Consider the following 26173-nt stretch of genomic DNA (forward strand, 5'->3'; position numbering starts at 1 on the left):
AACATTGAATACTGTTAATGTATATACTGTCTACACGGAAATACTGTTTGTGTAGGTTTGGGATAGTTATTGGTGTGGGCAGCAAAAATTAATGTTCCTCCACAGAAAAAAAAAGGTTGGAAATGATGTATTCGCCGAGATCGGTGTGAACAAGCACTTTTTTGAACGTTTTCAGTGTTTTACTCCTGGGTGGAGGGGGAGAGTTAATGGTCAAGATGACCACCATTGTAATCGCCAGATCAAGGGCTACCTATGATAAAAAAAATCAGCACGATCGAAGGATACCTCATTTTCTTAAACTCAACCCTTATACTACTCGGTGGCAATTACAAAATGTGATGCTATTACTATCGAGTCTAATGATCGAGTGTTAACTCGCGACAGTCAGAAACAAGTGTCCATCCGAGAGGGTTTCGTACCCTCCGCGGCTTGGTAATTTTCCCTGGCATGCCCTTGTCTCTGGGCCCGCACGCTAGACGAGGGAAGGGGTGGCTCAGAAGCTCGGATAGGGAGCACGTAGGGGCCAGCTGACCGTTCGGCTTCCAAGTCGAAGGGCCCTTTGTTAGCCAGGTTTATGACAAGTTCTTGAAATGCTGGTCGAACGGTTCTTCGAGGCAGTGCTTGTTGTAGTAATATCTTTATTTCATTATCATCTCGATATAGAAAGGGTTAGCGCCACCTATTCATACGATACTTAACCCCTTGTGCACTACGCTGAAACTCGGAAAAAGCTGTGCCAAACCCTTGCGCCCGAATGCTCGCACTAAATTCAACAACGAGCCTGACTCGTGATTTTTAAGTTTAGCCTAAAATTTTCATCGCGAGTCACGCTAGCAAAAATAGTGCAGAGGGTTATCCTCGTTACATTACCCTTATTGACCATAAACATTTTAACAGTACAATTAAAAAAGAAGTAGTGAAAATGACATTCTTGAATGAGCTCGAAGACAACAATTTTACGAGTGTTCTAAAAGGGCCAATAATTGTATCAGCTCTCCTATGTTTGCTACAGTTCTGACGGTTCAATTTTTAACCCTTTGCACTCGAGGCCTTTTTTTCTGGTATCTACCAGCAACTCGAGATGCTTTCTCAGTATTTTATTGCCACGAATGCTAAGATTATATTGACTTCGAAAATGAGATCTCTAATTTGAGATTTGAGAATCGGGCCACCTTTGACTCAACGAGAATCATTTTATTGGCACTTCGAGTTCCAAAGAAATTAAACCTAAAGAAAACCTAGTGGTTGACTGAGAGTCATCTCTCGAGTGCAAAGGGTTAATACAGTGTCTAAGAGCTTGAAACCGCTATATTGCGAATAGAAGCACCCAAAACTGAACTTTTCGACGAATTAATTCACATTCAGTTTTAATTATATCACAAATAAGTTATAAAACGTTCGTTAGGTACGCTAACGATACTATTTGTCTATGACAATAATAATGTTAATTTCTGCCTGTTGAGAACGGATGCAATCGATGAAAGGAAAATAGTATCGTTGATGCTAATGACATTTCAAGCAAGTTCTCTTGAAATTCAATTGTTGGAAAGCAAGTTTTGCAAGTTTGCAGAGACTTCGCAATCGCGTTATGGCAGAAATGGTTGTTACCAGACAAGAACAGCTCCTTCTCCTTCTTGGAAAACACGATGAGCACTATCTCGACTTCAACGGTTGACTTGGTCTCGATGGTATTTGAACGGTAGTGAACGGTCGCACGTGCGTCCTTGCGAGGTAAACCGCCATGCATGGAAGGTTGCATAACCATAAGTAGATCGTTCATGGACGCTTTCCTTGCGAATTTCAGTCATTCTCTTTCCTCAGGATTATCGACGTTTCGTTCTACGAAGCTCGATTCATTTCTGTCTTCGATTTTCTCGAATTCACCGAAGTCACATTTTCTTATTTCTTCGTTCATATTCAAGAGACGGATACGAACGTGATAATAATTATACTGAAACGACACTAAGTAAATAAAAATAATTTGATATTTTAAAAATGATTTACTTCTATATATTTCTATTTCTAGTATATTTCATGTTTACCTTCATGGTTGTCAAGTTGCTGTCAAGTTGTTCTTTGTCCTTCGTTTTTTTTTTTTTTTTTTTTGAGTTATTCTATGGTACCCTTCTTTTAAATTATTTATTTTCACATAAATTTAAAACGAAGTTTTCTTTTTTAAAGTTTCTTTAAAGATTATTACTGAACATTATACTTTTTCAATTCCTGTAAATCGACATAAATCTATCGATTTGAAAACCGAAAACTAGTCGCAGCCACTAGAATATTAATTAAGAAAATAGAAAAGGATAATAGCGACCAATATGGTATCACACTGTTTCAAGAAAATTCTTTTATGGAGAAGGATGCTTCTCTCGAGTAAAAAGCGTAGATGTTGGTGGACTGTTGAGTAGGTTTTTATTAGGCGGGTATAAAGTATCCTCGTACATAAGAAAAAGGCTTGGATAATTGGAATTTTGTAGTGTTCATACGAAACCGTCGAGAGGAAAGAAGTTTTCTTGCAGGCAGCATGCTGTTCTCTTTCTTCGCAGTTTTCCTTGTATTGTAACGCTATGGTATACGAATTCATTGAGTACGCTTCTTGAACAGGTTCAAAGCACTTCGTGAGCGGAAGAAGGCGATAGACAGTGTCAGAGACTCTGGAAGGAAGTAGATTGTAGTTTATCGCCTACAGAGTCGTGATAAGGACAACGCCTCAAAGGGGTACATTATAGTCTGCTCCAGGCTCCCCCTGAATTCTAATTATTCTGTTATACCCAACGAGACTGCCTCTTTATGCGTTTCAAAATACAGTGAGTGTAGAATGTATTCGTACACCGATCAATTTTCCAAAAAACTTTTGTGTGAAATTGTAGTTTCTTAATTTCTTTTTTTATAATCAATGATATTTTACATATTCTCGGAAGTCTCTAAGATAGATATAGTCCAAACAACATTTACTAGTTAATATAATTTGTGAAATTAACAAAAAAATGCGAAAAGTGGGTAAAAGTATAGAAGCAATAAGTATTTGTACGATTCTTACGACGAACCATTTACAGTAGAGTTTGTAACGTAAACACATTAGTTCATTGCTCCGTGCGAATTAGAAAACATCAAATTTCCAGTAAAGTACTTTCAAATGGCTCTAACAGAGGAATGGAAGAAGATCCCACTTCTATATTCTATATTCTATAAAATAACTAATAATTTAGTTAATTTAATGCTTAGAAGAGTTACAATAATGATAAAATCAAAAGGAAATCCCACGAAGGAAATATTATATACTAATAAATTAATGTAAATTCCTTTTTTTTTTAATGAAGTTTTAAAAATGAAACAGTTGTGCGAATACTTATTACTTCAATATTTCTATCGATTAATTATTTTTTTCTTGTTAATTTCGCAATTTATATAAACAGCTATGTCTTTTGTAATCTATCTATTCTAGAGATTTCCGAGAATATGTAGAATGTCATTGTTTATCAAAAATAAGTTAATAAATTACAATTTTACATAGTTTTTTTTGGAAACTGATCGGTGTACGAATATTTTCTACTCCCACTGTACTTGCGAAAATCGTCGATGGAAACGTGTAAAATATTGCAAAAACTAAAGCTAAATGCTACCTATGAAATTTGTATCGAATATATACAGAGTGTTTCAATCGAAATGAGCCACATTGAGTCTAACGTTTATTACGTTTTCAGCCCCTGCTTTCAATCTTCGATCATCCTTAAATTATTTTTCTAAAAATTATATACAATTAATGTAGAAAACGCAATTGAGAGAATTTTTTGGGAGGGAAAATAGATTACAGGGTGTGGTAATAGATGAAACAATTGAAATAAACGTGGGAATAATTATACTATGACAAATGTATACGCATTAATTGATCAATTAAATAGGAAAATATTAAGATTCTTCGATCTTTACGACTGTAGGTGAAAATAATTAATAGCTATTACTAGACTGCGGATGTTTATGCAAAATAAAATCTTTGCGAACGTGACTAAAAAAATTGAACCTAAATAGGAATCTATTTTATTCTGCGAATATTATAACGTGAACTTTACTTTCAATCTTTTTTATATCCTTGCATATTGTTTGCATTTTGTAGCTTCTTGCACATTCAAATTTCCTATAAATGCATAAAGATTCGCAGTCTAGTTATTACGAACTTCTCATTGAAAGTTAAGTCACTCCTCTCATTCTTTAACTGGAGTACGATTAGAATTACGAATACGAACGAATTCGGCTTGAAATTTTCTTCTACGTAATTTCGTTCTTTTAAGTCCAAATGGCTTGAAATTTTCTTCTACGTAATTTCGTTCTTTTAAGTCCAAATGGCTTGAAAACCGTGTGATTCAAGTACCATGAAACTCGAGGGTTGCTCGTGTAATAGAAATTCTAATATGCCATTCCTGAATAATTCAGAATAATGCTGAATAATTCCTTTTTCAACCATAAATTGCAGACATTTCCCGACTAGTTCCATAACGCAGAATCTTGCAGCGAGCCAATAGTTTTCTACTCTGTGCGCGTTGTAACCTTTTCTCAGCGATTCATAACTGTGCACGGTTCAGAGCCCGCAGCAGCGACGCGTTCGTCATGGAACAACGATGTATTAACAATGCTGGGGAACGGTAACTCCGCGCGGTGGAAACGGATATTTTTGTTTGTCGAAGAGATAACAGGGGCCAGCTTCATAAAAACGAAGTAAATAACGAGCATCGGCAAATGGCCAGAGACACTGTAATTGCTATTTGTCTGGACGACTCTTTTTCCAGGTTACGGTTCAACTTTCTTCGTTAAATTGAATCTTTACCGTTTCCGTAATCAACCGAGAAGACGACTACGATGTCGTTTCACTTTTTACACCGAAGTCGTAGTTTGATTGTTTTTGCAATTAAATTGAAATACTTCTTCGCGTGTTGCGGAAATTATACGATTGTTTCTGTAAACGACGCTCGATAAATGTTCATTAGGATCGAACGTTTATAATTTTACTGCAAACTTGATGCATTTATGAGATATGGAGCATATATTAACCTTTTGACTGCATGTATTGTCGTATCGTTGTATGTATGTATTATATGTATTGTTGTACGCCCTCGAGAAATGGGTTCAGAGAAATGTATATGTTATACTTGTTAAATTAATTTTTTAAAAGTATCGGCTTATAGGTGATGATAAGACGAAACTTTTTTTATATTTACAGTTTGTTCATAGGACGGTTAGTTTCGAAAATAAAAATTGAAAATTTAGAAGTTCGTTGCAACAATTGAATTTCAGGAAAAAGGTCTTTTGAGTTTTCAATTTTTATCACTGAAACTAAACGTCGTATGAATGAACTGTAAATATAAAAACGTTTCGTTTTGTCATTCTCTATAAGGTGATATCTTTTTTTTAATTCGATTGCTCGACTGTTGTTGTTTCTCTCAATCGTAACGCATAGCAAACCTGTGGAAATAAATATTTCATAAATTACTGATTTTACTGAATAATAATTTTACAAAGAATAATTTTAATTTCATAATCCTGATTGTGATTTTTATTGAACACATGATACATCAAAGGTAGCTTATCTGTTACTCGAAATTTGTACAGTAATGTCTTGAAGGAAGATATGGCTTATAAAAAATAGTGAATACAAAAGACTCAATTTACAGTTCATGCCACACTTTTGGAGTATATACAATATAGTATAGTGTTTCGTTAAAAGCGGAATGGCTTAATATTTCATGAGGGAATGAAGCTTTCAAAAACATATTTCAAAATAATATTTATATATACTTCAATTAATATAACGAATTTCTAATAACGAATGAATAATAAACATTTAGTTTATTATTTATTGAATAAAAATCATGATTTTAATTTTAAATATAAAAATATCCTTTACTATATACACATAATTAATACAAACATTATCGAAATCCAAAGTATATTTGTGCCATACACGATGAAGCTGCCTATAATGTTTCATGTTTATTTATTATTCGAAGGGTTAAATTAACTCGCGTTATTAATTAATTCTATCTTGTATTTGACGAATAATGGATAACTATATTCATTCGACAAAAAATGGACAAAGATATTGATTCGAAATGAATTTATTCACTGGTGAAGAAAACTTGGTTACTTACTTTGAATAAATTACGGTTCGTCACAAATGAATATCACTTATTCGTCGAATAAATTTATTTCGTATAAGTATACAAGTATAAGTATAACGCACTTTAAAATGTTACTTTTTATTCAATGTTTGAAATTCTTACTTAGATAAAAATTTCGTTCACCACTGTCTGCAGTAGAGATGAGGTTAATCATGCCCGTTAGTCGAGGTTCAGTTTTTCAATTCGCATTTGCGCAGAGAAAACACAGTGAAGCTTGGATACTTGTTTATTAAGTATGCCCTCGTTTCTTTCTCGACACTCTTCTTTTACGTCGTTTGCCCAGCTTGTAACGATCAGTAATGATTCTTGATCATTTTCTCTTCGAACCGGAATTATTCCAGTTCTAGAGCAACCTTTCTTCAGGTTTTTCCCGAAGGGCCGTGCGCACATCGCACAGCAAACTTTATTCGTCTTTTCTAGCAAGGAAACACAGCAATTTTCTCTAATAGAGGACTCCTCGCGCGATTCGAGTCGTATCTCTTGCTTCGTTGAAAGTGGAAGAAAAGAAAATAACAAGGCCCTTTGTATAATTTCACCTTTTGAATAAGTGCAACGATGCAGTTGCAGTGTAAAGTTGCACACCTGCTGCAATTTTATTTAACCCGAATACAGGAAACCTCAACTAATCATTCACGTGTGATCCATGATCTCGCCGATCCAACGTTATTGAATGTCAATTGAATTAATGTTTATTCAAATTCAATGCTTTAATACTGTTCGAAAAGATTTTTAATGCAGAATATTTGAACGAATTTCAATTTTTTAAAGAGAATTTGTTAATTTGTATTTGTAACTGTGAAATAAGTGTAATTAAATAGTACTACTAGACTACTTTGATTATTTATGTAGATTTCTCTTTTCATTTCATTTGATAACATACAATATTTGCTAACATTAATAATATATCAATATTTGACAATTTCCTTGACAGTAAAATTTATGTAATTCAAACGAGAACTAACTTTATTTAAATGCATAAAGAAAATACACTACGAATACATAAGAAAATATCGGTGCAGAAAATATTAGGTTGGTGCATATGAAATGTCTTCAGTGTTTCAATCACCCGGGCCAATAACATCCATTTTAGTCTACTCTGTCATCAATTGATTCGAATCATATTACAGAGGAAGAAATATACTGTGAGTCATACATATTAAAATACTAATGATGTTTAGAATAGAAATACTATAATAGAATAGAAATACTAAGACCTTATTATCAACGATTATGGTTACTTGGAATATTTGCGTAATTTTTTTTGTATGAGTGAAGATGAAACTCGTGAAAATTGCTTGAAACAAAAAGTTAGCTTTTAAAAAAGCTTATGTGAATATTACAGTAATTCAACGCTGACTTGGAAAATTCAAAGCTGGTGATTTTTTATTAGAAAATTATCTTATTCGTCATCGTTTTCTACCCCCTGATTGTGTAATTAATGCAGAAACTTGTTGCAATGAAACAGAAGAAATGCATTCATAATTAACAAAAACACAGAATTATTTGAAAATTATTCTAATTGAATGTACAACGTTTTATTAAAAATATTTTTATATAGTTAGAGTTTCGTTTGTATAAACTACATTTCATATGGACCAACCTAATACAAGATTTATTGTACAAAAGAAATTCTTCTATCTTGCTTCATTTACTTCGTATTAGTTTACAAGCAAAAGTACGATACAAAAAATGATTTGATGTTCGACAAGTACTTAAATAACACTTAATTACTTAAAAAGTATCTTGGATAATGTGATGTCATAAAATTATTTGATAATTTCATTGATTCTAACGATACAAAAAACGACACAACTTTTCACATAGATTTGGACGTTTTCTGAGCGAAGGACTTGTTCTTTTATTTGTTTTTATTTCCAATGAACGAAGAGATACGACCTCGTCTGATGGACACACCCTGTACAATCCACTTTCGTTAGCTCTCTTAATGGCTGCGGCCAAGTTCTGCGAACGTTACTCGAGGAAGTAGTAAAAGTTCTAATTCCATTCGGCCCCGGAAGAAAGTAATATCTTCGGATTGCCGTCGACCCGATGCATCAGAAACTAGAAACGCGAAGTTCCTTTCTATCGACTGGAAAAATCAGTTTCTGAGCCTCTGTCGATCGCTACCCAGGCTTTCACGAAATTTTCCAGTCTACTTAGATGTATGTACTTCTTTTTGTTTCGAAATACTCGTACGAAGTTCTAATCTAACCTTTTTAGAGTTCACACTACCTACTTGTAAAGTTAGAATAATCATGTTATATAAACAACAAACCTCAGAAACGGTTGACCTTTGGACCTATGTTTACTAAAGCTTTTTTACTCGGTACAGTGTGCCCTATACGCCATATAAATATTGAATGCTTTTTTTTTAACACCCTGTATATCTTATTTGTTTGATTCGATATAGAAGATTCTAATGTGTTTTTCAAATTTTGTTTATTACGCTTCTAGAATATTCTCTAACCGATCATAAAACCTCTTGAGCATTGAAATTCGTGGGTACACGTTGAACTTGATCTCATCCCCGAGTTTATATATAATAATACACCCTCATCGTTAAAGCTGGAAAATCTAGACACGGAATGCCGTGGATACGATCTCTCACGGCAACAATCGTGAGACACTAATCGTGGATAGAATGAGAATGGGGAAACGGAGGCTTTGTTAGCGGTTATTAGCACAATGGGCGTTAAAGCAGGACGCGGTCGCTTGCATCCTTTGCTTTTCTTTTGTTTCCAGCATTCGTCCTCTTTCCATCGAGCGAGAAATTATCGCTGTGGTTGTTAGACACGACGATGAAGTGAGAGGTAAAGATTTGAAAGGATGATATTAATAATTGAACAATTCGCAGGATAAACAATCGTAATTGGAAAGAGTAAAAGTTTCAATGTTTGGAAAACAAACTTTCCTAACCGTTTCTCGGTATACACGGTTCGAAAATTAATCATTTAAAAGGGTTTCTAGGTCTGCCCACACATTTTATGAAAGTAAAAGTTTTGAAAGTAATATTTACTTGAATTCAATCGACAGTGAAACTTATTATCGTAGTCTGGGCTTTCCTGTAATGTTACTTGTGTAAAAATGAGTATGTATTCTTAGCAATTTACAAACCATATTGGAAGTAATTATAGGGTTAGTAACAAATGATAAAAAAATATTTCAAAATTGTTTACTATGAATTAAATTGTGATAAACTATAAGAAATAAAAAAAAAACACTACCTTCAAATTTAAGAAAGAAAAGAAAGTTTGTTGGAAAATGTAAAAAGACTTGAAAAGAATGTAGACATTTAATTGGACTTTGATCATGCTTTCATTGAAAAAATGTGGAATTAATTGTTCGTTATTAAAGCTAAAATTTTTTGGCTCTTAATTTTCTTTTGAATTTGCTCTTTTGCACACTCTTCTGCTATTATACTGCCGTCTGATTGCTTCCCCTAAGTTTTAACATCTTTAAAATCTCAATTTCGATTTGGAATGGGCTATAATCGTTTCTCCTCTGGAATCTTCAATTAAAAGTTGGGTGTTTGAGGATAAAACGAAGGGAGCCGAGTCGAACAAAGGCGACGTTGCTATTACTTTCATTTTAACCATAGAAATTAGTAGCTGATCTTGATGAATATTTAAAATCGTTTGCCCGAGCGTTAAAATTCCGTAATTAGAGTGATTAAATGGAGTGATAAAAATATTAAAATGTGTAATTAAGATAATCATTAGTCTATAATGCCATGTCGACGTTCAGAGTTAATTACTCAACAACGGTTTACGTAAACTTCATGTACAAGTAGTGTTTTGTAAAGGTTTTTATATCTGCTACAAAATTATCCAATAAAAAATATAGAGTTCCATTTAATAATTTATACGTGAACTTCATTATGCTCTTCCAGCTCATTTAAAGGTCAAATAATTATCATCACTATACGTATCCCATGATACCATACAACATTTGTTTGGCACATTTTTTTATATTTCTAATAGTTTAGCAAATAATTACTGTGTATACTAATAAGCCCGACCTACTGTATGTGTTACGTATCTACAACTGGCCTGGCCAGATTCGCCTTATTCAATATCATGTATAACCTTCATATATATATGAAGAAAACAGAAATTGGGATATTATACGTTATAACTTGAGGTTATACATGATATTGAATAAGGCGAATCTGGCCAGGCCAGTTGTAGATACGTAACACATACAGTAGGTCGGGCTTATTAGTATACACAGTAATTATTTGCTAAACTATTAGAAATATAAAAATGTCCGAATTTTCAGTTAAGATATAAAAGAATACGTCACATTCCTTTAATAATTGCGCTCTTATTACCTTATTAAGACACATTTAAAAAACATTTCCTGGATGAGAAAAGTGTTGTAGAAACATTGGTAAAAAATGCTTCATTATAAAGTTATAATAACAATTATATATATATATATATATATATATGATTTTTTACCAATGTTTCTACAACACTTTTCTCATCCTTCCCCTAAAGAAAATATTACTATATCTTGATTTACTTTGAGAGCACCTTATACATAGTAATACAATTAATAGATAGAGGAAGTAGACTATTCCTTGATTCTCTGGCTACTTAAGTAATAATAGAGTCGCATTAGTCGTAGTTCAGGGACGATTAGGTGTTATTAAGGGTTGATGGACTAATAAACAGGGGTGGAAGGGAGAAAGGACGGAAGCCCTTTTTAAAACCAATGCTGGTCGATGTTCGTTCAAGTTCAGGATTGTAGGACGTTCAAGACTGAAGTAGTTTAATACGATCATGGCAGTATTAATGAAATCTTTGTTTAACTAATTCACTGGCAGGCAATTTTAATGCGTTTTGCCTTGGGCGTCAAGATTTAATACAGACGTGTTATACAGATTATTATTTCGATAATTAAAGGTGATATTAAATTTGTTGGTAATAAATTTTCAAAGAGCAGAAAAATATCACCAGTTCGATACTTGTAATTTTTCTTTAACGTATTTAATGACACTTTCATTTCTTACTTTCAAACTATGCGATCACATTTCTGTATAACTTGACCATCTGTGCACGCATGTTCGTGTTTGCAGAGTCTTGAACCTGTCAGACTATCTGATCGTTGATGTATTTATAATATCGTTTGCCTCGCCTGGTGTTAAACTTGCTCTCACTTCTACTCGTTTTTGTAATTATCCAACCATCCACACTTCTACGTATTTTTTAGATTAGTCATACATGTTCCAGCTTTTCGCTTGCGCGCCTCTGTTAGATGCGATAACGTCTATATGTTAATAACGATTGTCGATAACGATTCCGTTATATTATTCATTCTTCCAGCGTATACATTTCCAAAATACTCAAGCTTTGGAAAAGCTTTTTGGTTAGCAGGACGCTCTGCTAATTTGGAGCAGTAGTGCATAAAGTAGAGCTATAAACAAATGAATATAATGGAAATGTTTTTTTAAATGTGTCTTAATAAGGTATTAAGAGCGCAATTATTAAAGGAATGTGACGTATTTTTTATATCTTAACTGAAAATTCGGACATTTGGTAAAGTTGTAACTCAGAATTTAAAGTACTCGTCACAATTTTATATTATTCTTAGAAATGGACCATGACTGTTTCATTCATTCTGAAATTCGAGACCTAAGTTAATTGTTTTCATTAAATTTTGGAGTATTTTTATTATCTTTCTATGTAGTATGAATTAGAATTGGAAAAAGACAAGGAGACGTAAATAGCTTGGAAAAGCATTATATAAACAGTTTGTATTCGAAACTCAAGACTAATTTAATTCAATAATGTTTATTGCTCACTGTTAACCTGAACATACTTTCGCAATCTCAAGAAGTGTGTAGCCTAATGGAAGACTAGATGCCTTAATAAACGTTTTTATTTGCGTATGTATTTAAAAATAAGTTTGAAATTATGTTAAATCGGAATTAAATTGGCATGCAAAAAAAATATGCGGCTTTACTTTATTTGGCCCATTAGCGAAGAAGGTTGTGCACCACTGATTTAGAGCATTGTTCGGTTCAGCGAATTTTTTAAATGAATTCCGACCTAAGGACTCCTTCCAAACCAAAAGCAGTTGTGTTGGTAAGAACGTCTTGCAAAGACACTATTTCGAGCAACTTTTAATGCCTCTTTCGCGAGCCCACAGAACCACTTACTCCGCTTTCTTCTCTCTTTGTCAATCTCGCGGCCAAGCCACCAGATTTCCAGGTCTCTCCAGATTTCCTTCAGCGTTTGCGCAAACATTGCGACTGCATTTCTCGATGCACGAATGCTTCCTTTTAAAGTTATCAGAGCAATATTCTAGAAGCTTTTCTTATCGCCAAACGAGTACTTGAACAACGATTGCGAAAATTTACCTGGGAATAAGTAGTTGACATATTTTTAGATTAAGAAAAGAAAAAGTGGAAGTTGAAGGTTCCTAGACACCGTTAGACAAACGTTTACTAGTCTGCAAAATTTAGAACTCGAGGCTCGACAAAGATCTTGTAATAATTCCTAAATACGATTAAATTCAAATTTAATTATCTGTGTAGGCAAAGTTTGTATAAACAAGTGGAAGTTGAAGATTGTAGACACTGTTAGACAAACGTTTATTAGTCTGCAAAATTTAAAGCTCGAGGCTTGACCAAGATCTTGTAGTAATTCCTAAATACGATTAAATTCAAATTTACTTTTTTGTAAAGGGAAAATTTGTATAAGCAAATTTGTTTTTTTTTTCAATCTATTTCTTCACTTTCTTGATGCTCTCAAAATCCATTTCGATTTCCTAAAAAATATTAATGCATATAATTTGTCTTGCATATTACTGTAAACAAAAAAAAAATATATATATATATATATATATATATATATATATATATATATATATACATGTCGAATTGAGTAACCTCCTCCTTTTCGAAGTCGGTTAAAAATGTATCTAATTTCTTGTGTACGAGTTTTATTAGCAGCTAGGTTTCCTGCGTAACGTCAAATTTTATTTAATTTACTAAACATTACTACAATTTGTGTAATATTTCTGTAACGTTTTAAATAAAGAAACATTGGAGTATATATTGATACAGTGCTTTTCGTCGTTAACGATTTGAATGTATTATAAAAAGAAATCGTTCGAATCGCTAGGTATACGATTTTGAATGCTAGTCAGTGTGCGAATTTTAGAATAGACGTGATCTTTTCGTCGATCAGCGTCGCAACGCCTTCGATCTTGGCGATCCAGCTGGTCGACCACGGACGTTAGCAATAAATTTGATTGAGCTAACAAATTGTCACGCTCGTCTCGAGGAGGAAGAGGCGACGTTCAGGCCACTTCTTCGTAATGGGCAATTGTGACCGGCGCGCTGAAATCGTCGTAGCGTCGTGCGTCCTAAGTAAATAATAAAATCGTTTCACTCTGGCTAACCAGTCCCCCGCGTGGCCGCTATCAATTCGGAGCTTTTGTTTCTCGCGATCATGCTCAGAGCTCGATTCATCGTCGACGTCGAACGAAGCTCCCATGAGGCCACTCTCGGTGATTAATCACGTGCTTTTCGAGGAACGCAATCGTTTCGTGTCGTTCCTGTTTGATTTCGTGTTTCTATAAAATAGAGAAAGATCCGAGGATCTGAACTCCTGTTTCAAGTGAAACACCCTGTATAAATCGTGTACCATGAATTTCAAATGATTAATCGTATCGCGCAAGTAGATTCTCTAATCGCAGTAATTGAAAAGACTCTTCATCGTTGTTACTTATCAGTTTCGTTACGTTTTACCATTTCCTTTTGTTTTTTACAAGTACCAAAACTGATGGAAATCAAATGTTCCATTTGAAAATTAAATTTATATTCAATACTCGTAGTCGTAATAATTTTCGTAGTGTGATAATTTTCTACGCTAAATAATGCCTCCAATAGTTAAGGAAAGTCTTCGTTATCCTTGCTTATCACTTTCATAGCGTATTACCGTTTACGTACCATCTTCGAATCTGATGGAATTTTAACATGCGATTTTTCAATTGGATTAATATTTAGTGATTGTAACCGTCTGATAATTTTCTGCGATGTACGATACACCCAGTAGTTGAGAAAGTTCTTCGTAGACCTCGCTTATCATCTTCGCGGCGTGTTACCATTTTGAAAGCTGATGGAATTTTAATGTCATTTTCAGTGGAATCAATGTTCAATGATAGTTTTCCAAGCTAAGTAATATTTCCGATAGCTGAGGAAGATCTTTGCTATCCTTACTTATCATCCTCATAGTTTGTTACTATTTACTACTTTGAAATCTGATGGAATTTTTTTTTTTCGCATCAACGTCTAGGTTATTAGCGACCACGTTTGGCAAAACGACTAATTGTTTATGTAGTAAACTCATATTTCGACCAGTATATTGTGTCTATCCAACGCTTTCGCAAATTTATAGATCTCGCTTATTGTTTAGTACTATATCCAAAGACTTTGGGATATGGAGATTTCTTCTGTCTTCCTCCAGTTCATTGTATCCCTCAATTAAGTGTTGCACGGCGAGGGTCCTGTTGCAATGGTTGCATTGTGGTGGTCCCGTTTTTGTAATTCAATATTTATGTGTCAGGTTAGTGTGTCCCCGATCCTTAATCTCTGATGGAATTTTTAGTTAGATTAATATTCAACGATTGTAACCGTGTAGTAATTTTCTGCTTACTTATATACTTAGTGCTTATCGCCTCCATTCACTGTTACCATTTTATTTATCGATTCTTTTGTAATCAATTATTTTGTAAATAAATTAATATTTAATATTCATATGCCTATTACAATTTCGTGCGCTAAATGGCGCTACGATAAATAATTTAGAAATGATAAATTAATGGTGCCTCGGGCTGCCATATCATTCAGTATTCACGATCGTGTAGTAATTTCTTACACTATGTGATGCTTCCATTAGTGGATGTGGACTTCTTTATCGTCCTTACCGATCACCCCTATCACACGTTACCGTATACTTACCATTCCCGTTTCTCATCGTCTGTACTAATCAGCTTGATTTAGTATTACCATTTGTTCATAAACTCAATGAATATCTATTATGCCAGATTGCAGTTGGATTAATACTCATTGTTAAATTAATCTTCAGTGTTCGTAGTCGTGTAACAATTTCACTAATTTTAATGCCTCCATTAATTCAGGTACTTTTTCATATAATACAAATCTGATATGCCGTTATTCAAATAGACTAACATCCGGTGTTTGTAATAATTTTCGTGTAATAATCTTCAACCCCAGAAAATGCATCAAGTTCACCTTAATGACTTTCTGTGATCCTCATGTTTGTCACGTGTTACCATTTATTTACCTGTCCCAAGTCTAATCAAAATCGAATACGTCTAGTATGTCTTATATGTAGTCGTGTAAGAATTTTCTGCACTTGATCATTTAGACATGGTAAATAAATATAGATCCTGCGATACCGAATCATTATTCATGGTCTTCTATTAGTCTTCACTGCTAAGTAATGGTTTCATTAACGGACGAGCTTCTTCTTCGTCCATCTTCGCCGTATGTTACCATTTATTTACCATTTTCAAATCTGATGGTATTTTAATCATTTTTCAATTGGATTAATATTCAGTGGCTGTAACTATCTAAGAATTTTCTGCGCTGTTATAATATCCACGGTAGTTGAGTAAGTTGTAAATCTTCATTACCGATTGCAATGTTATTTGTCTACCTCAACTGCACCGAATGCGTAATATATAAGTTTCCAAATGTATTAATATTCAGTCATTGTAACCGTTTAATAATTTTTTGTGCTAAACAAGCCTCTTGTAATGCTGACTTCCAACATTCTTCGTATAATACAAATCTGATATGCCATTATTCAAATAGACTAACATCTGGTGTTTGTAATCATTTTCGTGTAATAATTTTCAACGCCAGAAAATGTATCAAGTCGTTGGACGTCGTTCTCTTTAGACGTTCCTAACTTCGTTAATTTAACGAATTCATCAAAATCCTTCGGCAGATATATTTTTACAGGTCTACTATTTGAGAAAATGCAAAACAAAGAAGAATTGATATTTTGAAAGTTCTATACTAGAATACCCTCTTAATGTCACGCTATTCTTTTCTTTTGAAAAGTGTCGTTTCTGGTCGTTTCTCATCTTGATCTATGAAAGCGTGAAACTGTCCGTGTCACCATTTCTAACTACGTCGTAAAGAGCACTATTAACCTTGATGCGAACCAGAGGATATCGTTTTTAAGTGTTTATTTCCTCTTCTAATCGGACCCGGTGTTCATACCAGTTCTCGAAGGGAATCGCTGAAGGCCTCGATCATTTTATGTATTCCCCGAGAGTCGGTGCATAAAATTTCACGCGACATATTTCTCTCCTCTGTAACGCTATCAACCGCCTCGAAAAGGAGTCGTCGTGTTTTCTCGAAGGAAGGACTGTCGATAACTTGTCCAATTCGTCTACAAATGTTCATAATTTTTCAGCTTTACGGAACCAAAGAAGTGCCTGAAGGGACCTCCGGGGGACCAATTCGAAGTCTTTCTTTGCCAAAGAGACGAAGAGATAATATATTTGTATATACAATTAAAGACAATTTTATTAACCGAGCTTTGGATGATCCACGAAACTTTGAATCGATCGCCTTAAAATTCAGTATATGGATTCTGAATTGAACCTCCGAGGATTCTAGAACTCGTGTGATCATTAAATCAAAATTTAACTGTCTAAGATAAGAAGAGATCTATAATCGAGGCCGCTAAATAAGAATTTAAATAAAATCAAGATTCTGTAACGTGTGCGATAATCGAATCGAAAGCTCCAAATCGGAGTTCTTTGGCCACTTGTGATCATTCAGGATTCGTCGAGCGAGAAAATTAGCAGAAACCGAAAGCTTCTCCAGATGAAATTTCGGAAATCGTCGAGGTCCAGCCCGAAGATGGAATTACTCTCGAGGCGATCGTCCAACGACAGGATGTCGACCCTGAAAAGGTCGAGGTCCTTCCGGGCGTCGTTGAAGCTAATGTCGAAGCTGCGAAGTCGCGCCACCTTGCATCTAAACACTGGCTTCGATTTATCCCCTAATGCCACGCGCGATCAGCGTTCCGGCAACCGTGGGAGCGAGCTTCCGCAGGTGGAAGAGTCCTCGAGTCCTGTAACCAGCACGGAGAATCCCAATCCTTCGAGGGACGAGAAGGTGGCCGAGGACCGGAACAAGTCGCTGAACGAGCTGGAGTCTCGTGGAATCAGTAAGGAGCTGAAGAACAAGTTGTGTCTGACCGACAGGATAATGAGGAAGAACCGCAAGGACCCGGAGAAACCTTCGAAGAAAACCGACGGCCTGTCGTCCGCTCACGTTTTTCGTTGGAGGAGCGACGAGACGGGGTCCTGCGAGAAGAAAAATGCTTCGACTAGTCAGGTGTCCTACGAGAATCCTACTTTCTGTCTGGACAGCTCCTTGGATTCTTCCGTCTCGAGTTTCCTGTTCGAGGCGGAGGACTCCGATCGCGAGTCGAACGAGAAGGAGCCCAAGGACGAATCCTCTTTGGGGAAATCCTGTCAGGAGCCTGGATTGACCGTGGTGGTAGATTCTCAAGGACTACGTGACCGGAAAATGGAGTTCCGTTGCGTTCACAGCAGCGAGGTATTCGAGACGGAAACTGAGTGCAATAGAAACACCTCTTGTTCGTTGATCGTCGGAACCAAGGCGAGGAGCCTGTCCGTGAACGACGTGGTTCTGCAGGACGAGGAAAGGGCAGCGAGTTTGCACTCGTTCGTCTACGACGAGTCTGCTTTCGAGCGTCCGAATGTTCCGGCGGTGGAGCTGGTGTTGAAAGGGCAGAAGTCGGCCGAATTAGTTAGGAGAACGTCCGTTTGCTCATCGAAGTCCTGCAGGCTCAGGACGGTAGATAATATCGCGAGTTTCTGGACGAACGCACGCGGCGGAAGCTTTCGCAACAAAGTGTCCGTCGGAAGGAAGAAGTCCATCAAGGATTCGAGGGACACCGAGTCCATCGTTGGACAGAACAGGGTCCTCGTCACGACCACTTCCGGATCAAGTACGAGCCATCAAGTTTTTATTCGTCGAGAAAAGTTTGGTAGTGTGGAAAGACGAAGACCATGCCAATGCTGTCCACATCGCAGCCAATTTATCGCTAGAACTACCCGGGTCAATCCATATCTGTTAAACATATTATTAGGCTCGCCTTTTCATTCAAGTTTCACATTCCGCCTATTGTTAAATGTTTTTTGCATAATGTTTTAAATAATTAGAAACAGGATGTTTCGTTCTACCGGAATCTACGTTTTGTTTTTTAATTCGAATTAGTTTATGATAACCCTTTGACCGCGAGACGATTTTTGCTGGAAATTGTGCGGGACATACTACTGCCAGGGTCGCGCCTGTAGTTTAAGCGCCCGGTCCAAGTAGATGAAATTTTAAAATTCGTCAAATGTATTTTTTAAAAGTATCTTCTCATTGAGAACGACAAGACGAATTCTTTCTTTTTTTTTTCGAGTAGCATTGCAAGTAATAAGCTATTTCGTGATAAATTCATTTTTATTTAAATGACGTATTAGGTGTACAAATAAGTTCGGTGGCTTTTTGTCATATATTCGATGTTTACTTATAAGAAAAAGGAATACACGTTACGTTTCAAAGTAATCACCATTACTTTCTACACACTTCTTCCATTTTTCGGGTAGTTGGCGAATTCCGTTTCTATAAAATAATGGTGGTTTTGATTCAATAAACTCATTACTGCTTTTTTCGACTTCTTCGAAAGATTTGAAATGAGAATCAACTAAGTGGTGTTGTAGCGACCGAAAAAGATGGTAGTCTGAGGGGACCATATCTGGAGAATATGCCGCATGAATGGGAATCATTTTTGTAGCCTCAGCAGCATTTCTCTTCGACTCAAATGCAAAAAGAATACAATGTCTAATGTGCTCTTTCTGAAACGCCATGATGCGAGGTATTGTTTTTCGAGATTATATACCAATTAGGTTAAAGTTATATAGTGAATTTAGTAGCGTGAAGCTTATACCTTAAGGGGCTTGGAACATCAAAAAATAAAAAAAAAAATCACTTTTTCTTTTATTATTTTTTTTTTTTATTAAAATTTAAGCGATTCTGAACAATTCTACGCAAAAAACTTGAATTTGAAGCACTAGATGTGGTGAAAAAATTTGTTTGAAAAAAATTGAATTTTCAATTTAAAACAAATTCCATTTTTTTTTTTCAACAAAATTTTCTTATCACTTCTAGTGCTCCAAATTCAATGTTCTTTGCGTAGAATTGTTCAGAATCGCTTCAATTTTAATAAAAAAAAATAAAAAGAGATTTTTTTTCATTTTTTGATGTTCCAAGCCCCTTAAGACACCGATCGGCGAGAAAAAAAATTTCAATTTGAAAGGTAATTACAGCTGAATATATATGTAAAGGCACCGAACTTATTTGTACATCTAATAATAATAATAAATTAGTCGAAAACGTAATATAAAATTTTGCAATATGAGGTTCCGTTTTCGTAAAAATCGATCTTGAAATTTGATTGCGACACAAATACGACTTCGAAATTTCGTTTCTTTTTAAATCTTTGCATTAATATTTGTTGTATATGAATATACTACTCGAAAACAGTAATACTCTATTGTAAATAGTGTTTGTTTTCCTATAATTAACTATTCTTCGTTTTATGAATAATTGTACGTATGAACGCAATAGGGAAGAGACGCAGGAACCGTAAAGTTGAGATTTAGCAGTCAAGTGCGTACTTGACCTACATATCCTCAAAATCGATTTTCTCGACGACAAAACTGTGAACAAATAAAATTTATTCCCCGCTTTCGATTACTTTGCTACATAAAATCACTTGCTTTTCGATGTTTAGTCATTGCGTGACACTATATACATTTAATTTATTTTTTATAATATATATTGGTAATAATCGTTTCGGTATTTTACACGGTGCGGTAAAATTCGTGAATCGATAGGAAATAGAGCGATCCTGTACGTAAAAATAATTGGAAAATGTAAAGAAATATTTCTAAAGAAATCAATTATGAAAATTGATGTTGCACATGTGCGATTGAATACGACCTGGCTAATGTGTCTGACCATTACTCTCTACTTCTACTTGCACTGGTGCTTATAAACGTTAACGGTGGTACGTTATTTCTTCCATCTTTTTTGCTGTTTTCTAATCAGCACAATTGTAACAACAGATAATACTGTTCATTATTATCGGTATTATTATTGGTATGCCATTGTTCATTCCATTAAATCAATATATTCTTATTTTTACTCTTTTTATACAAAAATACAAATCGATATGTGAATTGCTGGTTGATTCTAGATAACAACTTAGGTAATTCCGAAAAATTTAGCGAAAAATTCTGATCGAAAAACCCATACGAAGTCTTTATTCGTCGTAGAAAATACGCATCCAGATAAAACATGTTTCAATTAAAACGAAACTCGAAGGGCGAAAGCATGTTGCTATTTATCAGGGCAACGTTTAATCGCCGAAACGATCAACAAATTCATTTAAACGCGACAATGGTTTTTACTTTCTCTCCGCTCCCTACAATTAATCATTGCCATTCTTTTTCTGCGTGACTTTTGGCAATCAGCGCAGAAGTCAAAATAATTCTCGTGTTCTTTCACTTCCTCTGGTTTTCCGTTGCTTTTAATTTATCATTTTATTTTTTGCGCGTCACTATACTGCGCGTTATTCCCATTGTTATCCTTTATTCAGTTCCCTTTGTTTATGTTCAAACAGAGTTGTACTCTTTGCAAGGGATGGAGTTCCTGGAGGGATTCGGGAAGAAAAAGCAGCAGCCACATCAGCAAACGAACAACATAGCGTCGGTGCACATCAATCCCTTGTCGGCACAGTCCCTCAACATACACCTGCATGGTAGTTTATTTATTGATTTATTATTTATTTTCTTTCTCATTATCTCCTAATTTATGCAATTAACCTCGATGTACAAACTTCGTGTCCAGGCTGATCGTCGTATATTTTTTAACTTCGATATTAATCATCCATTTTTTTTTTGGCGTAACTTCACTTTTATCGAGTAAACAAACTTTATTTTTACTGCTTTATTTTTATGTTTAATATGCTCGAATCGCAATTCATCGTTGCGAGTATTTCGAACGTTATTTTTTCAAAGGTATTTTAAATTTCATCTATTTTCAATAAAAAAAAAAAGTGATATTTTTTAACAACATTGTCTCGTTACGTGAATTTTATTTTTACAATTACGTATATTTTTGACACTTTTATTTCGTCGTAATTCAACCACTGCTTACCTTATTAATCTTTTCGGTTATATTTTCTATGTGTTCATAGCGTAAAAGGTACCATTATGCTTACTGCAAGTGCAAAATTTTACTTAAATTATAATTTATTTCTTGTACCATCGAGTTATGATTTCGTATTATTGATTACTACTTGTACTCCTTGACTGTAACTCTGGAACGTTTCATTATACGAGATGAAAAATGAAAAAGCTTGAAAAAGTGTTATGACTTACAGATTCATCGATAATCGATACCCCAACGGGAACTGCTTTTCAATCTTTCCAGTACTGTTAATCGATTTGAAGAGAAAACCGATCATATTGCGCATGTAATATAGTTCTTCCTTTTTCTCTATCTTTCAGCCCTCTTCGCAGCCGTGGAGCATGGCCATTTGGACAAAGCCAGAACTATTTTGGAATCGACTGACGTGGACGTGAACAGGTGAGGTTATTAAACATTTCTACTAAAAGATCCTTTTATAAAATATATACACCTTTCGAATTTCCTAAATAACTTGACATTTCAAGATTTTATATGCATTCGAATGGCATGAATGATCTTCGAATATTTATTTATTCATGTCTCCAAACGGAACTGATGAATTAGTGATACTTTATAACGCAGCCATAATAATTTATCGATACATGGAATTATGAACTCCACGATGATGTTACAAATTTATAAACTGGCTATTTACCTACAATCCTTCGATTTAACGGCAAGAATTAGTCGAGCTCGCTCTTGCAGTTAGTATAAGAAGTATTCGTACAGCGACCAATTTAAAATAAATGGTTCCTGTACGAATACTTATTACACTGACTGTATGCCTGAAACTGAAGCTTCTTTTTTTTTTTGTCATATAATTAAAAATGATCCGATTTAGATCATATTTAGACTTTTCTATGAGAAATGCTCGCGCAATCCATTTACAATATTTTCATGAAAATATATTTAACAATATAAAAATTCTTATTTTCGTTTCTGGTTATTCAATGACTGATTATTGTTTATTCATCTACCAGCCAATTTAGTCGATTGGGGTGGCTCGCGATAATTAAAAATAAACAGAAATCCATTGTTCCATCAATGGATTGCTATGTATAGTCCTTTCCAAACATAAATATTTTCAAGTAATAATTTATAAGACAGAAAGATTACGCTGTATAAATGAAACATAAAATTAAAATGAAATTTCAATACTGAATTTAAAAAATCAAATTCAATTGTAATTATAATAAAGAATTTAACTGCTACATACTAAAAATTATATTCGAATTATATTTCAATCTTTAAAGTGCTGAAATATTCTAGTACAGAAGAATTCGATATCCTAATATTATCCCATTCAATTTCCATTCAGGGATCAAAAAAAATTGTAACATATTTCCAATGGATAAAGCAATTAGAATAAAACTTTTATAGCAGTAGTTTTCACAAATAAATTGTTGTAGTTCGATTCAAAATTACAAGAAATGAAAATCTTCATGTAACGAGAACATGCATTTTCCTTATCGATAACATTTGAATGAAACTTTTTCTTATAAAAGTTCCGAAATAACTTTGCTCTTAAACCTTCAATTTCAAAAGTTCTAAAATATCTGTAACAAACGGGAAAGTTTTTGGAAAAGTTCTTGAGCTGAAAGCGTGTTTCATAAAAGAGTACCATAAGTACAGGTATTCTTTTTAAGAGCAGGGACAAGTTTGTATAAAGATTTTCCTTTTTCTTTTTTCAATAAAACTTGTTAATAATCGTTTTCCATCTCGTGTGAATAAAACAGGTAACTACTTTCGTGACGAAACGTTCCAATACTCAAGTGAAAGATGTAACATTGCATATTATAAGAATTACGCGGCGTCACGGCCTGATTTCGAACGCGATGTAGGTTAATTGCAATTATAAATTAATTGCCACGGCCGTTACAGAAGACGAGCCAATTATCGTAGGATCGAACGACACGAGTCACAACACAAGACTAACGGAATTCTTTGAGAGTTCATCGATTCAAACTTTTTAAAAATACTCACGTAACGTAATCGTACCATTAATCGCAACTACGCTAATTTTTGTCTGATTCCTTTTTTTTTATTGATAAATATGTCTCACTATTAAACGAGAACGAAATTGAATTCTCAGCCACATAAAGTAAACGTCGAATGGGTCGAATGCACCGGGCAAGCTCTTGAAATGTCATATCGCGCCGTTTGATGTTTATTTTTCATCAAAGGTTCGTATTTACCACAGCAGAATCAACTCTAACTTCGATTTCATAAAATCTTTTTACGCCACGATAATTCCGCTGTTTTCAATCGAAAATCAATGCGTGGTTATCGGTAGCGATGGGATCGACTAACTCTCATTTAGTGTGGCGTAGCTGAGTTTGTTGAGCCCTTAGACAAGAAATCATTAAGTTCCCTAGTTTCGTTAAAGTAATTTTTTAATTACGAAACGGACAGTAATTAAAAGAAGTTTTCTTTGCATTTTTATATGGCAATATTTATGTTCAATTAGATGCACTATAAAAAAAAGTCCAGTAATTTTAATTTTTATAAATATGTGTATATTTATATGTCCTTTATGATTTGACAAGTACCAACCACATGAAGATAATTATTATCGTACAATTCGTTAAGTACAATTTCGCTAATATGTAAAATAATACTATACTTGATGAAGTTTTCTTCATTAACGTAATCATTGATATTATCTTTTGAAGAAGTGTATTCTTTATCTGATTTCGATGGAAATTATCGTTTCTTTTTATCGATTTGCAAATTTCTGAAAAACGCAAGTGAAAAAAATGTAAGAAAGAAGTCAATTTTTGTACTTGAAATATAATCGAAGTGTCACATTGATATCACCGGACGGCAAAGTGTTAACCCTTTGCACTCGAAAGGTGACTCTCAGTCACCACTAGCTTTCACGGAGCAAATCTACAATACTCAAAGTTTTTAGGTTCGATAAAATGATCGTCGGTGAGGTAAAGGTGACCTGATTCTCAAATCTCGATAGCTTAGCATTTGTGGCAGTAGACTGCTAAGAAAGCGTCTCGAGTTGCTGGTAGATACTTAAAAAAAGGCCTCGAGTGCAAAGGGTTAATAGCGGAACAGTAAGCGACACGAGGTTATAGGACGACCTGGCAGTTATATAGCGAGTATGGGGCACACTCCTTTCCTAGTGTAATGCAAGGATTAATTCAACGGTCGATGCAGCAGTAGCTCTGGAAACGAAACGTATCGTTCCGTACGTGTCTTGTCGCGTTACACATTGTAATCCTATCGATCCGTGACAGAAGGCTCGTTAGATAGGTAGCAATTCCCAGCGATAATTCGATTCCGTCGTCTGGATGGACGGAGCTTTACCGTAGATATTTCAGTACGCGCAATCCCTGAGCTTCGATCAGACCTTTAATTCGCTTAAACCGTTGGTTTCTTGCGTCCAGCGTTCGAGCGTGACTCGTCGGCAATTGGTTTTATATTTGAATAGGTTACACGAAGGCTATTGCAAAATGAAACTTGGACTGGCTGCTAATGAAAGGCAAAAACAGAGAAAAAAAGTTTTATTACATAAGGTCACCCCAACGGTAGGTGGTTATCCCTATTAGTCTGCCATTAAGCGAACCGTGCTCACTCGTCTACTAAATAGTGAATTACGTGGTTTTGAGTTCACCTGATCAGAGTCAATATCGACTTGTCCACCTTTTCTTTAGGTTAAGAAGGTATCCTGAATTAGGAGGTCTAAAAAAAGCGATTTTTCGTGATTTTTTGTTAGGATGGAAAAAAATAATTAATTCTATCGAACCTTTTATCCCGTTTTCATACATATTTGAGTAGTCTGTACAAATTTTTTCAACAAGAAATATTTAAATTGAGTCGACTGCGACGCACATTTGTAGAGCAGCTCACAATTAAAACCTCTTTAGAGTCTAAAGAGTTAATTTATCTAAAAAAAAAGAGGCTGCAGTGAAATGATCATAACAAGTTAAAAAACAAACCTTTTACTCTGAACAGTTTTATTTACTTTCTTTGCTGCTTTAATACGGTAACAACACGATAACAGTTCCCGAAAACATCGAACGTATGAAGTATCGAACACAAAGACCGATTTCTCTCAAACTCGTAGCAACGTCGCGACGGGGGAGAAAAGTTCGAATAAGTTTGAAAGTTCCACAGCGAGACGCGAATTTTCCAGAGAAAAGTATTCTCGCAGGAACTTCGTGAAAATTAAACGTTCATCGCGACTAAAGGTTACTCTTTCGACTTTCTCGTTTCCTAAAAGTTGCTATCCGAGCAGCTAGGCGTTAGGAAAAAAATTCGCTTAAAGTTCTCGTCGAGGCGAAATTGCAAAAGATTACGAATATAATTATATAATTACAATAGTCACATAATGTAGGGCATCTCAAAAACTACTAATATTTTTCAGCAAAATTTTTTTTAATCGACGATAGGTTAGCAAATGTAACAATTTAGCTGATTCACGCATCCCCTAAATACCTTGCAAATACATAAGAAAATATTCCTGCACAATTTGAGCCTTCAATTTTGGCATTGGCACACGTGCCCCAAACATTCGAAAAGTTTCAATGGAAAATACATGGAATTTTGTCGATCGCTTACTTCTTTTTCTTTAATGCCAATAAAAATTGATGTAACAATTTGAAATTTCTCAGAGTTATTATTGATAATAATAGGAAGAACCCCTAAAAATTTCAAATTT

General features: G+C 34.7%; 1 protein-coding gene across 11 annotated transcripts in view; it reads left to right on the forward strand.

Moving 5' to 3' along the window:
* LOC128881593 (ankyrin repeat and fibronectin type-III domain-containing protein 1) overlaps nucleotides 1-26173 on the forward strand; it is a 205701-nt gene that overhangs the window by 157370 nt on the left and 22158 nt on the right. For 5 of the 11 annotated variants that reach the window (XR_008458111.1, XM_054132802.1, XM_054132803.1 and 2 more), the window contains 3 exons: nucleotides 16637-18208; nucleotides 20933-21070; nucleotides 21822-21900. Coding sequence is in view for 10 of the 11 variants with exons in the window: in XM_054132802.1 (XP_053988777.1) it covers nucleotides 17053-18208; nucleotides 20933-21070; nucleotides 21822-21900 (1373 nt within the window). In the remaining variant the exon portion in view is untranslated. The remainder of the gene's footprint in view (nucleotides 1-16636; nucleotides 18209-20932; nucleotides 21071-21821; nucleotides 21901-26173) is intronic. The other 6 variants (XM_054132805.1, XM_054132804.1, XM_054132807.1 and 3 more) reach the window with 2 other exon arrangements.

The sequence above is a fragment of the Hylaeus volcanicus genome, chromosome 8 (genome assembly GCF_026283585.1).
Source record: "Hylaeus volcanicus isolate JK05 chromosome 8, UHH_iyHylVolc1.0_haploid, whole genome shotgun sequence".
Taxonomy (NCBI): domain Eukaryota; kingdom Metazoa; phylum Arthropoda; class Insecta; order Hymenoptera; family Colletidae; genus Hylaeus; species Hylaeus volcanicus.